Source organism: Sceloporus occidentalis, unplaced genomic scaffold (genome assembly GCF_023333645.1).
Source record: "Sceloporus occidentalis isolate IW3139 unplaced genomic scaffold, rSceOcc1.0.p SCAF_2, whole genome shotgun sequence".
Classification (NCBI taxonomy): Eukaryota; Metazoa; Chordata; class Lepidosauria; order Squamata; family Phrynosomatidae; genus Sceloporus; species Sceloporus occidentalis.
This window is the reverse complement of record NW_028316982.1, coordinates 550,659-563,511: the sequence shown is the minus strand read 5'-3', so window position 1 is coordinate 563,511 and position 12,853 is coordinate 550,659. Positions and strand designations below refer to the sequence as shown.

At 52.3% G+C, this 12,853-nt stretch overlaps 2 protein-coding genes across 8 annotated transcripts in view; one reads left to right on the top strand and one right to left on the bottom strand.

Annotated features, from left to right (window-relative positions):
* LOC149317815 (D-beta-hydroxybutyrate dehydrogenase, mitochondrial-like) overlaps window positions 1-12,853 on the bottom strand; it is a 381,124-nt gene that overhangs the window by 72,070 nt on the left and 296,201 nt on the right. The gene's annotated exons all lie outside the window — the stretch shown is intronic.
* LOC149317824 (arf-GAP with coiled-coil, ANK repeat and PH domain-containing protein 2-like) overlaps window positions 1-12,853 on the top strand; it is a 33,477-nt gene that overhangs the window by 9,383 nt on the left and 11,241 nt on the right. For 4 of the 7 annotated variants that reach the window (XR_016279924.1, XM_089508521.1, XM_089508524.1 and 1 more), the window contains exons 5-10: window positions 2,367-2,425; window positions 2,999-3,182; window positions 3,381-3,455; window positions 3,984-4,079; window positions 5,266-5,340; window positions 7,970-8,082. Coding sequence is in view for 5 of the 7 variants with exons in the window: in XM_089508521.1 (XP_089364647.1) it covers window positions 2,367-2,425; window positions 2,999-3,182; window positions 3,381-3,455; window positions 3,984-4,079; window positions 5,266-5,340; window positions 7,970-8,082 (602 nt within the window). In the remaining 2 variants the exon portion in view is untranslated. The remainder of the gene's footprint in view (window positions 1-2,366; window positions 2,426-2,998; window positions 3,183-3,380; window positions 3,456-3,983; window positions 4,080-5,265; window positions 5,341-7,969; window positions 8,083-12,853) is intronic. The other 3 variants (XR_016279925.1, XM_089508522.1, XM_089508525.1) reach the window with 1 other exon arrangement.

Below are 12,853 nucleotides of genomic sequence, written 5' to 3'. Positions count from 1 at the left end.
TCCTCTCTCCTTTTGGCAGCCAAGGGTCTGTGGCTTCTTGCTTTCTGGCTTCTTCTAGAATGTTTGAGGCTTCTTAAAGATGAAACTTTCCTGATATCAAGCCTCCCTGCTGTGTCATGTCTTTCTGGCCCACCTGGCAGATTTGGTGGATCTGGGCCCTCTCTCTGGCTTCCCTGGTGCTCCTGGGTGAGGGGCAGCATCTAGGAAAGCCAGCCTTGATACTGCACCCCCAAAGCCTGGCTTAAAGCCTCTACTCAACTCCATGGTAGGTGGGAAGCCCTGGTGGAGCAGCGGCTCTGCAGAGCCCCTCCTGGAAGACCTGGGCAAGGCCAGTGGTCCAGCTGGATTGAGCCAGGGTGTTAGCAGCCCCTCTCCAAGGATGCAGGAGGAGGTCTTTAAACAGAGGATCTCTGCCTGGCCAACCATCCTCCTGCAGGTGGTAACTTTTGAAATTTGGAGGTGCCAGAAAAGAAGACCTTGGCATGGAGGCAAGTCTGCTCAGGAACAGGGGTCCCTCAGATACGTTGGATCCCTCTGTTGGAGACAGATCAGTGGCCAGTGCAGTTGGTTAACTGGTGAAGGTGATCCTTTTGGCTTGGACTGGTTAACTGTCTGCCAACTGTATTTGGGGCCTGTTGCACAGTACAGCCCTCTGTAGAAGCTATTGCTGTAGTTTAGCTTGTCTATTGCTAGTCCTAGGGCACAGTGGCCAGGCTATCCCTCTCCAGGTGGGCTCAGAGCTAGTGTCACACCAACCTCAGGTGCCCAAAGTTGCTTTGTGTCACAGCTGCCCCTGGGGCTTTTGGAGATGAGGTGAAGCAGGCTAAACCCCTCCCCAGGTACCTTGGACAAGTGCAGCCCTGCCCCAAAGAGTTTGGACTGGTGCTATGTTTTAGGCAGGCCTTACTCGCCAAGCTGAAAATGTTGGTCCCTGGCCCTTTCTCCTGCCCTCTATCTCTGCCTCTTATTCCTGCAGGAAGGGTGGCAGTGGGGGCACCCCAGGCATTAGCTGAAGAAACCTCCCATTCCTCCATCTCTTTTCCTGTGGGAGGGAAAGATAGGCATGCGTGTGTATGAGAGGGTTCCGTCTATGGCCTGAGCCCTCCTCCCTGTTTTGGGATTGGGAAGGACTTGGACAATTCCCCTCTGTGGGCTTGCTCACCTGGCACCTCCAAAGATGAGAGGAAGGTGTCAGAGGGGGCTGCTGAATGGCTTTGAACAGCATCATCTTTTGGCACAGCAAGATTCCCTTCCCATTCCCCAGTGTTGCCATCTTCTCTGGGTCAGCCTGGATTTGGCCATTGCCTCTTCTGCTTCTGATCCCAGATGTGAATTCAGGATCCCTGCAGCCTCAGTACAGGAAAAGGAACTGGTTTGCCAGATAGGTGGGTATTCTTGGCTACTGCTAATACCAAGCTGAAATTCTTCTGCTGACCGCACGTAGGGATTCATGTCTCCATGCAACCACTGTGTGTAAGGCAAGGATGTCATGAAGCCATGCTTGCTAGATGGGTGCATGTGAGAGGGAGCTCTCCCAGGTTTTCCCCTCTGACTCCATCCCCTTCCTTGAGGGTGAGGTGCTTTTAGGGCTGCTCAGGGTCGAAATCACACTGGATGTGGCCCTTGGGAAACAGCAAGATGTCTGTCCATGGGCTGAGCTCCCTTTGTTACTTCTGACAGTGCTGTGAGTCCAACTGTATGGGCTCTGAGCCCTGGAAGAGTGACCAGGCCAGAGGTTGTTGCCCCTGTCAGCTGTGGGGAGGGAGGCGGATGGCCGAGACCCCGCCCCTGTGCAATATGGCATTGTTGCTGGAGGGTTGAACTTGGAAGGCGGGCATACTGTATGCCCCTGGCTCACCTGGCTGTCAGCTGGTCACCTTCTCCTGGCCTGTCCACCCATGCAAGGTGGCACAGAGGAGGAGGGGAAGTGGAGGGTATTAATTCCCACCCCTCCACTGATCCTACTGCTGTATATGAGTTTTGGGGAGAGGAGGTGAGGGCATCTAAAGGTGAAAATTAAGAGGACCAGGGGTTGTGTGAGACTGCCAAGGAAGTGTTACTGGATTCTTGATCAGGCAGTGGTGGGGGAACCTTGAACCCTCCACAGGGCTTGAACTACAGCTCCCATAAGTTTTTTCCACTTCCTTGGCTATTGTGGCTGGGGCTAGTGTGCATCGAGTCTCTGGCAAAAAGCCTTTCTGTTGCATGTTGGAGGCAAGATGGTGGGGGGGGCCCTTCTCCATGAGGCTGTGCCTTGGCAGAGGCTCCTGGAAAGGGCCATGAGGAAGGTCAAGCTCAGAAGGAGATGGGGAGGTTGGAACTTCACCTCTGGGACTGCTTTGAATTGGATGTTTTTTCCCTTTCAGATCCTGTTTGACCAAACCCAGAGATCCATTAAAGCCCAACTACAGATGTTTGTTAAAGAGTAAGTTCACTTTTGCTTCTGATTCATGTGGCCTGGTGGTCTCAGTAACACCCTTCCATGTGCCCATCTGGAGACTGTTGTGTCAGAAAGGCCTGCACTCCTGTCACCCACCCATCAACCTACTCCCAAATCTCCCTGGGAACCAAAAATGTATCACCGTTTGCTGAAAATAGCAACAAGTTACCTTCCTTAGAAGAGGCTGACTGGACAGGGAGGTCGACCTGATGTCCCAAAGGCCATTTCCCCAAAAGTATGGGGACCACAGTCTCTTCATGTGCATTCTCTAATTTGTACCAGAGGTAGACTCTGTGTTGTATTCTTTCTTGAGCACATGTATGTTTCTGTCTCTCTCTCTCTCTCTCTCTCTCTCTCTCTCTCTCTCTCTCTCTCTCTCTCACACACACACACACACACACACACACACACACAGAATGCCCCAAGGGAAGCCATCTGTACTTTTAATAGACAAAAGTACATTGGAAGGAGATTTCCACCTGACGTGCTTTGATGGTGGCATTCTTCAGTGAAGACAGGATGACCCAATGGTAGCAATTTATTTCCTTTATGCTCTAGAGATATTAGAAAATTTAAAGAGGCAAAGAAGCAGTTTGAGAAGGTCAGTGAAGAGAAGGAGACTGCTCTCGCCAAGAACGCCCAGGTTCCAAGAAACAAGCAGCATGAGGTCGAGGAAGCTGCCAACATCCTCACGGCCACCCGCAAGTGCTTCCGCCACGTTGCTCTGGACTATGTCCTTCAGGTGAGCTTGCCTGGCCATCTGCAGTGGCCTTTGGGGTAGGCAAGCTCGGAGCTGCTTTGAGAGCCCAGGGCAGCCTCCACTGGAGCCATCTTGTCCTGCCCCAGGTGCCCAGTGCTGCTCCCCTTTCCCAGCCCTTCTGTTGGCCAGGCACCAGTGCCATGGAACCTTCCAGATCTCTTTCCTGCTTCTCTGTGCCAGCATTTGAAGCAGGCTGTTTGCTTTCCTCAGATTAATGTTCTTCAGTCAAAAAGGAGATCAGAGATCCTGAAGTCGGTAAGTCTCTTGTGCCCATATGGGAAGCCGCTTTTGTAACTGGCAGCTAGTTTGATCTGAAGGGCTTGGGTTCTTACTTTCTGACTAGCTGCAGCTCTCAGGCTGAGTCTCAGAGTCTATCCAAATTGCCCAGAGGCCTGGCTTCCAGCCACAGAGGGCCCAGGGCTTGTCTCACCCTGCCATCCAACCCTCCCCCCTGAGCTGCTTTTCCCCAAAACTGAAATGATGGGGGTGAGGTTGGGAATTGCCTTAAGACACTCCTTAGAGGTTTGTGGGTATGGACTTTTCAGCCAGAGTTTTTCCAGCAGTGGAGGGGCTCAGGCTGTACTGGGGGAAAGGAACTGTCTGTGAGGATTGCAGGGAGGATGAGGGGGATGAAGGTCTTTATCAGAGAGACCGGCGGGGTGTGTGTGTGTGTGTGTGTGTGTGTGTGTGTGTGTGTGTGTGTGTGTTAGTGTCACCAGGGCCTGCTGCCAGAGGCCTCTTCCTTTCAATCTAGCCTCTCCCCACCTGGGTCTTTCTCCCCAGATGCTCTCCTTCATGTATGCCCATCTGGCCTTCTTCCATCAAGGATATGACCTCTTCAGTGAACTTGGACCGTACATGAAGGACCTGGGAGGTCAGGTAAAGAGAACTGTGTGCCAGGAGTGCTGTGGGTGGGCTGGAGCTGGGTGAAGGCTGGCCCCAGGAAGATGGCTTCACCCTGCTTTACCAGACTGGGGTCTGTGAAGAGACAATGGGTGCTGAAGGCCTGGCTGCTTATGAGGATCACAGAATTTCTGCTGCCCTACATGCCAATTAAACTGTCAACAGTTGGACATGGGAGAGCTGGTGCCCCCTGGCTTCTGTTTGGCCGCGTCGATTTGGTGGTTTTAATGCACCCTATGGAAACCGTGTGTGAGGTTCTCCAGGGGCCTCTCCCATCTTAGCCCTTCCTTAGAAGCCACTGCTGGGTGGTCTTAAGGAAAGCAGGATGGCTAGAAATGCACCACCTTAGGTGTTGCTGTGTGCCTGGGACTAAGTCAGTCCCCTGACAAACATGCTTAGGCAAGGAGGGCATCAGTGTGAGAAGGGAAAGGACTTTCTCTTTAAGCACAAAGTGACATCTGATGCCAGCTGGTTCACGTAGCCTTTGCCAGAGCACCCATCACTGTCTGCCTCCCTCCATCTCTCTTTTGTGCCAGTTGGTCTCCTCTCCTTGTTCTCTGGCGAGTAGTGGCCAGCCTTCCTTCCGGCTATCTCAAGGCCTCACCCATATCCTGTTAACTTTCTGTCCTCCATGTTCCTTGAAGGGTAGGAGTGGTGATGGGGAGAGGGTCCTGATGCAGGAGGCAACTTAGGGTGGGGCCACCTCTGCCAGCCCTGGCTTTCTCTTGCCTTGTGACGGCACTAAATTCTGCTCCTCAGCTTCTAATGATGATGTGGGAAAGAGAGGTAGACAGACACTTTGCTGGCCTATCAACTAGCCAGGCTAATGCTGGAGAAGCTCAGGCACAGTGAGTCAGCCTTTTCCTCCCTGATCCTGGTGAGATGCAGCAGCCCTGCCACCGGCTGTCTTTGGCACTAAGTGCCCAGGAGTGGAGGCAGGCAGCTGGCAGCAGCACTTAACCCAGCCCACATGTGTCTAGCTCCTGAGGTCTGTGGCCCTGAAAGTGGTGCATGTATGCGTAGGAAAGGGTACCTTGCAGGGGTGAGGTGGAAGATGGAAGGGCCCCCACAAGAGCAGGTCTCCTTGGATCTCAGAGTGCTCTCACTGTTCTCCTGCACCAGGTAACATGGAGCGTGCTTTCCTTCCTCTTTCCTTTTTCAGCTGGAACGCCTGGCTGTTGATGCTGCAAAGGAGAAGAAGGAGATGGAGCAGAAGCACTCCACAATTCAGCAGAAGGTACAGGGAGTAGCAGGCTGCCCACACTCTTCATCTTCTACATGGTGTCCATTCAGCACTCCCTAGAGTGGAATCAGGTCCAGGGCCAAACAGGGGCTAGAACATTCTCCGCCCGGGTGTCGTGGGGCAGGGTCGGGGCAAGCATGGGGAACGCAGATCTCTCATTCCTAGGAGATGAGATCCCCCACACACACACCTAGAACATTAACTTGGCTCTTATCTGATGGGTTTCTGAAGTGACCTTTGGTGTGGCACAGAATGGGGCAGCTGCCCTTGGCAAGGAGAAGAGAAACAGGGCATGTTTCTGTCCAGTATTTCTGCAGAAACCCTATTGAGTTGCCACCACACGAACCTGCAGTGCCAAGAGGGTCACCTGCCAAGTGTGGTCGTTTCTTCTTCTCAGACACACAGCTGTCTAGCCAGCCAACTAGTCTGTTTTCCTATCACTGTTGTAGAGAGGCCTGTTTTACAAGGGAACTGGTAGTTCCTTCATTCGTCGTTTTCCAAACTAGATCAAACTCTTGAAGGGGGAAAAGCTCTTGAAAGAAAATCTTAGATATTACTGCGATCAGAATGTGAAGGTGTTGACTAGCATGGAAAAGGGGACCGAGTCTTTATGTGGCTTTGGAGGTTTCAGTCCTAGCAGAGGTGAGGTGGGGGAAACTATCCCAGAGGTTGTCTTGGCACCTGATGCCTCAATGGAAGTGCCAGTTGGGGGTATGTCTCCTGAAGACACCCCTCCCCACCTGCTTGCTTTGCTGGGGAAGCAGCTGAGGGGGTCCCTGCTGTCCATGGCAACTTTGTTAGCAACACCCTCACTGGATCCTCTGGGAGCCAGCTGCCAATTCATCGAGGACGCAGAGGTGGGGTGATGGCAGCCCAGCTTGGCAGCCTGTGAGGGGTACCTGGTCTTCTCTAGGGCCTCAGCCTCATCCAGCTTTCTTGTCAAAAACGTGGCTCAGAACATCCCCAGGGATAAGCTGGGACAGTTGTTGCTCAGTAAGAAGTATTTATCCTGTGTGCCAGTCCAAACCTTCTTCTTTGGTGTCTTGGACTGCAAGCCACTACTTGAACCCCCCTTTCCAATCTCCTTGTCTGCAAAGGGGGAGCTAGGGGGGATCCCAGAGGCAGACTCTCTGTGGGATGAAGGAACCAGAGAAGCACATCTACACACTCCTGCCCTGTGTGAACACGCATGCCAAGGGCTCTGTGGGGCTGGCTGAGCATGACTGCACCTCTGCCACTTTGGGTGCTCCTTTGGACCAGCCTTTTCCCTCCTTTGTTACAGCTGGGGACACCTTTTGAGGGGTGGCATCAGAAACAGGCCTTGTTGTCACCCTCTTTCTCATCAGAGCAATTTTAGGCTGCATCAATAAAAGTATAGTGTCTAGATCAAGAGAAGTAATAGTGCCACTGTATTCTGCTCTGATCAGGCCCCACCTGGAATATTGGGTCCAGTTCTGGGCACCACAATTCAAAAAGGACATTGAGAAACTGGAGCCATGTGTCCAAAGGAGGGCGACAAAAATGGTGAAGGGTCTGGAGACCATGCCCTATGAGGAACGACTTAGGGAGCTGGGGATGTTTAGCCTGGAGAAGAGAAGGTTAAGAGGTGATATGATAGCCCTGTTTAAATATTTGAAGGGATGTCATATTGAGGAGGGAGAAAGCTTGTTTTCTGCTGCTCCAGAGAACAGGACACAAAGGAGCAATGGATGCAAGCTACTGGAAAAGAGATTCCACCTCAACATTAGGAAGAACTTCCTGAGAGTAAGGGCTGTTCGACAGAGGAACACACTCCTTCCTCGGAAATTGTGGTGGAGTCTCCTTCCTTGGAGGCTGTCTTTAAGCAGAGGCTGGATGGCCATCTGTCAATGGGGATGCTATGATTGAGAGTTCCTGCATGGCAGAAGGGGGTTGGACTGGATCAGGGCCCTTGCGGTCTCTTCCAACTATGATTCTAGAGTCTCTGATTCTGGGGCATGCAAAGGGCTTTTCATAAAATACAGGCAAGTTCTCTTATATATTTTATTTATATACTGCCTTTCTGCTGGAGTGGGACCCAAAGTGGTTCACAGGTAAAAACGGTTAAAAACTTAGCAACACAATTTTTAGAACAAAATAATTTCTTTTAAACAGTATAAAATGAAGGTGAAAAAAGACAAAAGTTAGAACCTACATAAACAGGGCTGCTAGGGTTAGTGTCACCTAGTCTGGTAACTTGTGGTGTCACTCCCCATTGACCTTCTCCCATACCACACCATACAAAATGCTTAGTATTGCTTTCATAAAATTAAATTACACTATTATATGCACAGAATAAAGATATTTACATATGCATAGTTTTATGTGGTTAAAGTAAAAATTTAGTAAAATGTGATGTTTCTAAAGAATGTTTTTCTCCTTTCTCCTCCCACTGAGCCTCACCCCATCTCTTCAGCATTTTAAAGAGACACGGATGAATGCCACAGCCCGTTTCTGCCAAAACAGAAATGCTTGGCAAGCAGTGGTGTCACCCCCCCCCTTTTTTTGGGGGGTGTCATGTGGTGTGGCCCGCACCCCCCCCCCCCTTGTGATCCCTCTGAACATGGCACACTGAAAGAGGGCTTTCCTTTCTTTTCCCCACCAGCATTTCTCCAGTGATGACACCAAGCTGGAGTATGACCTGGATGGGGCAGACGGCATCGTTATGGAGGGCTATCTCTTCAAGCGAGCCAGCAATGCCTTTAAGACCTGGAACAGGTAAGGCTGCCTTCCCATGGAGCTGTGTTGAGTTAGGATGGGGGTGGTTTGCTAGGCCCATAAGGCGGGATTCTCTCTTCCCTCTTTGGACTGGTTGGCCCCGGCCCTGAGGCACTCTTCCTGGCCTTCTGTTGTCAGCCCCTAAGCTCCCATGAGCTCTTGCAGGCACTTGCAAGATAGTAGGTGGTAATCTTACCCCTTTGTTTCTGTCTGTGCTGCTTTTTTGGCTGCTAACTTGTGGAATAGGTAAAGAAACTCCTTGTAATGTTTCCAATAGATAAGAGTTTCTGGAGACAAGTGGCTGAAAAAGAGTGACTCTGGAAGGAGGGCTGAGGGCTGGGTTGATGTGTTGAGGAGCCTAAGTCAGAGTCCTTGGCTGCGTCAGCGTGCCTCTTGGGCCGCAGCAGCAGAGTTGAGTTGGCGGCAGCCTCTGCAACCGCCTCCTGCCTCTCTTAATGGGTGGAGAGCTTCTTTCAGGCTCAGGGGACAAGTTCACTTTCAGGGAGGTATCTTGGGGGCTGCATTCTGGAGGAGGAGCAAACAGAAGGGGTCGGGGAACAATTTTTGGTGTATTTTTTGCTTACTGTATACTAGTCACTGGTAACTGACCCTTGGGAAATGTTTTGGGCATTCAGAACGGGGAATTAAACCTGTGCAAAAGCTGGATAAACCATGGGGAAGTAGCTGTGGAGATTTGGCCTCAGGGCTCAAGACAGCTCATCCCCATCCTTCTCCATTTTGTGTGCTGGACAGACGCCCCCTCTGATTGCCTTCCCACCTGAACCACTCCTCTGTTTCCTTGCCCTCTGACCTCTTCTTTCCCCCCATTCCCAGTTCAACTTGGGAATAACAAGGGTGGTCTGTTCCATGGGCCAGCTCTGGTAGCAAAGAGAAGGGAGTCAGCATTCCTGACAAAGTCTTTCCCTGCCCAGATGCACTTAGCACAGAATTTGCTCCCTCTCTGCCTTTCCTGGAGCCAAGGAAGGCTCTGCAGTGCTGCTGTGGGTCTGGTGGGGAACAACACCTATGGTCCCTGAGGGGCCTTGGGCTTTGTTCTCCTTCAGGTGTGTATGTCTATATGCATGCACCGCCTTGGGCTTTCAGGAGGCACAGAGGCTGTGGGAGGTGACCATGCTGCAAAGGCATTCCTGGTGGGCATCTTGTTCTCAGGGGGACTCCCGCAGTGCGATGTTGGAGCTCTCTGAGTGATGTGGGCATCGCTGCCAAGGCTTGTGCAGTGCCAGCTTCAGGAAGTGACTTCTACCCCTGTTGTGGCAGCAGCTACTACTGATGGCAGCAAGAGGTCTTGTGGTACGCACGCATGTGTGCATGCTTTTCAGGGTGTACACCTGCAAGGTAGTAGAGCTTCTGTGTTTCCTGGATCCCTGAGGTCCATTTCTATGCATAATTGATGCATAGCGCACGCAGACCTTTCTGGGGGGAAGAATGGCGTGGCTCCTGAGGCCTTGGGCACCTACCAGGGAAGGGATCTTCGCAGAGGTGGTGCCCCAGAGGGGCCCACTGCTGGCCTTGGCCTTTTCATCCAGCCTGAGCCGGTCTGGCAGCTTCTTCCTGGGTGTGTGGACCCAGCTGCTACTTAGACCTTTCCTCAAGTTGTTCTTGTGTGTTCTGTGTTCTGTGAACCTTCCTGGGAATTTCTCTCGAAGAGGGGGACTTGGATTTCCCTAGCTAGCTAAATATGACTGCCTTGGCCTTTGCCTTCCCTCCCGATTCTGTGGTTTCTCTTGATTGCCCTTGACCCATGGCTGTGGCGGGCATCCCCACTGAGCTTGGCCCCTCTGCTTCCTCCCATTGCATTCTCCTCTGCTTTCTCTCCATGCTGGCTGGCAGCTCTTGCTCATTTGGCTTGGGGGTGTCATCTGTTATGGTTTGATTTCTTCATCTCCTTGCTCCTGCTCATGTTTTAACCCATCCCCCTTTTCTCCACCTGACAGGAAAAAGCCCAATGGCATCAGGTACCACTCAGCTTCTGGCATCTCTCTCTCCTCCCCCCCCCCCCCCATCCTCTGCCCCCTTCTTGTGCACTTTCCTCTTTGGGCTGGCATGCATGCACTGGACCTAGTCACCACCACCAACCCACACACTGCCTCCACCTCCCCTCTCCCCACTCTGAGGACTTGCAGCAGATCAAGTCAAGCCTCCATCCCACTTGGGAGTAGCCCTTCTTGGTGCTCACTTGCTTCCTGGTGGCCCACCAGCAGATATCCTCGGGTGTGTATGGAAGGATGCCTGGACTGGGAAGCTGCCATTTTGTGGATGAGGGTGGGTTAAACCTTTGCAAAATTTCCCCTTCCCACAAGAAATGAGCTCTACTGGAAGATACTTTGGAGCCCCTTGCCCCCCCCCCCCACGCCCCAAGCTGGGGCTCATATGGCCCCATGGCAGTTGGCCTCTGCTGGCAGACGTGCCAGGAACCCCTGCCTTCCTTGTCAGCTCTTGTGCATGCTGCCTCCCGACACCTTGTCTGGAAGCTGGCTGTCTTCTCTTCTTTCCTTCCCTTCCTCCTCCTCCTCCTCTTGCCTACTTTCCCTGCTGGGCAGCTTTAGGCTGAGAGCTTTTTTCTCTCTTGCTGCTCCTCAGTGTGGCCTGACAAGTTCCCTCTTGCCTGCAGCCAATGCAGTAGATGCTTTTTTAAAACAATGCAGTGGCCTCTACCTTAAACCTGGGCAAGTAACTAACTGTTTGTCGGCTTATGCTGTTCTTGAGTGGAGCTCCTGCTGTAAAATGCTAGGTGTGTGTGTGCGTGTTTTATTTCAGTCATCATGTTCCTCAAAAACAGCTGTTGCTCCCAAGTGTTCTCTTGGCCTTGTGCTGGAGGCAGAAGGGGCTGCATTCTTAGGGTCCATTTTCCTTTTTGCCAGGGCTGAGTCTCTTCAGGAAGAGACACTGCCCTCCCCGCTCTCTCTCTCTCTCTCTCTCTCTCTCTCTCTCTCTCTCTCTCTCTCTCTCTCTCTCTTTTTGGCTTGAAATTAAAAGGCAGCCCTTGCTGTGCAGATCCTTGACTGAAATACCTCTGCTCTGCCTCCCTGTTTCACAGGCAGCCATGTGGCCCCAAGCTGAAGGGTTAGCCACCTCTCTGGTCACTCAGCAAGATGTGATGGGGGTGCAGTGTGTTTGTGTGTGTGTGCACATGTATCACTGCTATGGCCCTGTGGTGGCCTTCCAGTGGCTAGTGCGAAGGACAGCCTGCTATCCTAATCCTCAAGAGCCCGGCTGGGGTACCAGGCTCAGGAGAGTGGCAGTGCCAACAGTGGCTGCTGATGCTGATGCTGCTGCCACCATTCAAAAGTCTGCAGAGCTGGGTTGGATGAGCTCCTGGGGCTTGGCTCTGGGCATTGGCTCTGTGGACTCCCACATGGCCCCACGTTTTGTTGGTCTGCCTGGTGGACATAAGAGGAGAGGGAAGATAATTTGGGCATGATGGTTTCACCTCTGGGCATGTGTAATACGAAGAAGATGATGTCAAAATTTAGGTCTTGTGACATCAGGCTGGGTCAATGGGGATAGGCAGCCTTAATGGATCTGCCTTCAGTTTGCATGGACAAAAAGTGGTTGAGAAGGCCAGTAGATCTCACCTGTCCGGTGGTTGTGCCCTGAGACGGAAGAGGTGGTATCATAACCTGGGCCATAACAGCCTCCACACTGCTGGGGGAGATGGAAGGAGGAATCCCCATAGAAGCATGGGGTTGCAAAGGGCTCAGCTGAGCCTTCTACTGCCACCAGTGGCCCTTTTATTATTTATTAGAGTACTTATACCCCGCCCTTCAGCCCTAAAGGCTCTCAGAGCGGCTTACAATTAGTATTTTTAATTAGACAGTTCCCTGCCCTCAGGCTTACAATCTAAAAAGACATGACCCAAAAGGAGAAGGGAATGGTGGTGGGGAAGGGGATCAGGTCCAGCAGTTCTTCTCTCCTCTGAGGCCTGGAGCAAGGCAGATGGACTGGAGGGAGGGCTCTCCCTATGATGACATAGATGGCATCTTTTGGGCCTCTTGCCTTGAAATGGGGCTGCTGAGGTCAAGTGAGGTGAGGTGAAGAGAGGGGCAAGAGGAGAGCACTTTGGGCCCTGTGGCTGTTAATGAGAGACAAGAGGGAGGGAGGATGGTGATCCAGAGATGGTTCCTAGGCCTTGGAGTGGGTCCCACTTTCCCCCAGAATGCTGGGAATCTCCCTTGTAAAGATGGAAGGAAAAAGCAGAAAGTAGATTGTCTGCATGGCACTTTGGAGGCACACGCATTTGTGCATCTGTGTCTGGAGGTGATGTGTGAGCTCTCCCTGCTTGTTGGGAGTGAGGCCATCTTTAACATTTTCCACAGTTCAGCAGGTGGACTGTGGTATTCCCCTTTGCCGTGGCACAAAGGCTGTGGCTGGCATCTCTTCTGGAAAACAAAGTCCAATGCCTGTCTGATAGCCACCTGGCTGCTTCCCTCATTTGCACCATGGCCATCACTGTTGCCTGTGGATGGCCTGCCTATGGGGAGGAATCCCATGGGGGCCAGCCAACCTCCCTGCCCCTTGCCATGTCTGGGGACACCCCCCCCCCCCCGTTAGATCCCACGTGATGCAGTCTCACTTCCCTGGGTCACCAAGGTAGTTCCTGGATTGTCCCCAGTGTGGCAGGGAGAGTATGCTTCTTTGGGGAGGGGAGAAGTAACCCCATGGGATTCCTCCTAATAGGAAGAGGCAGCAATGATGACGGAGCTCGAGGGGACCAGCAGCCCCCCAAGGGTAGTCCTTCTGGCAAAGGCCA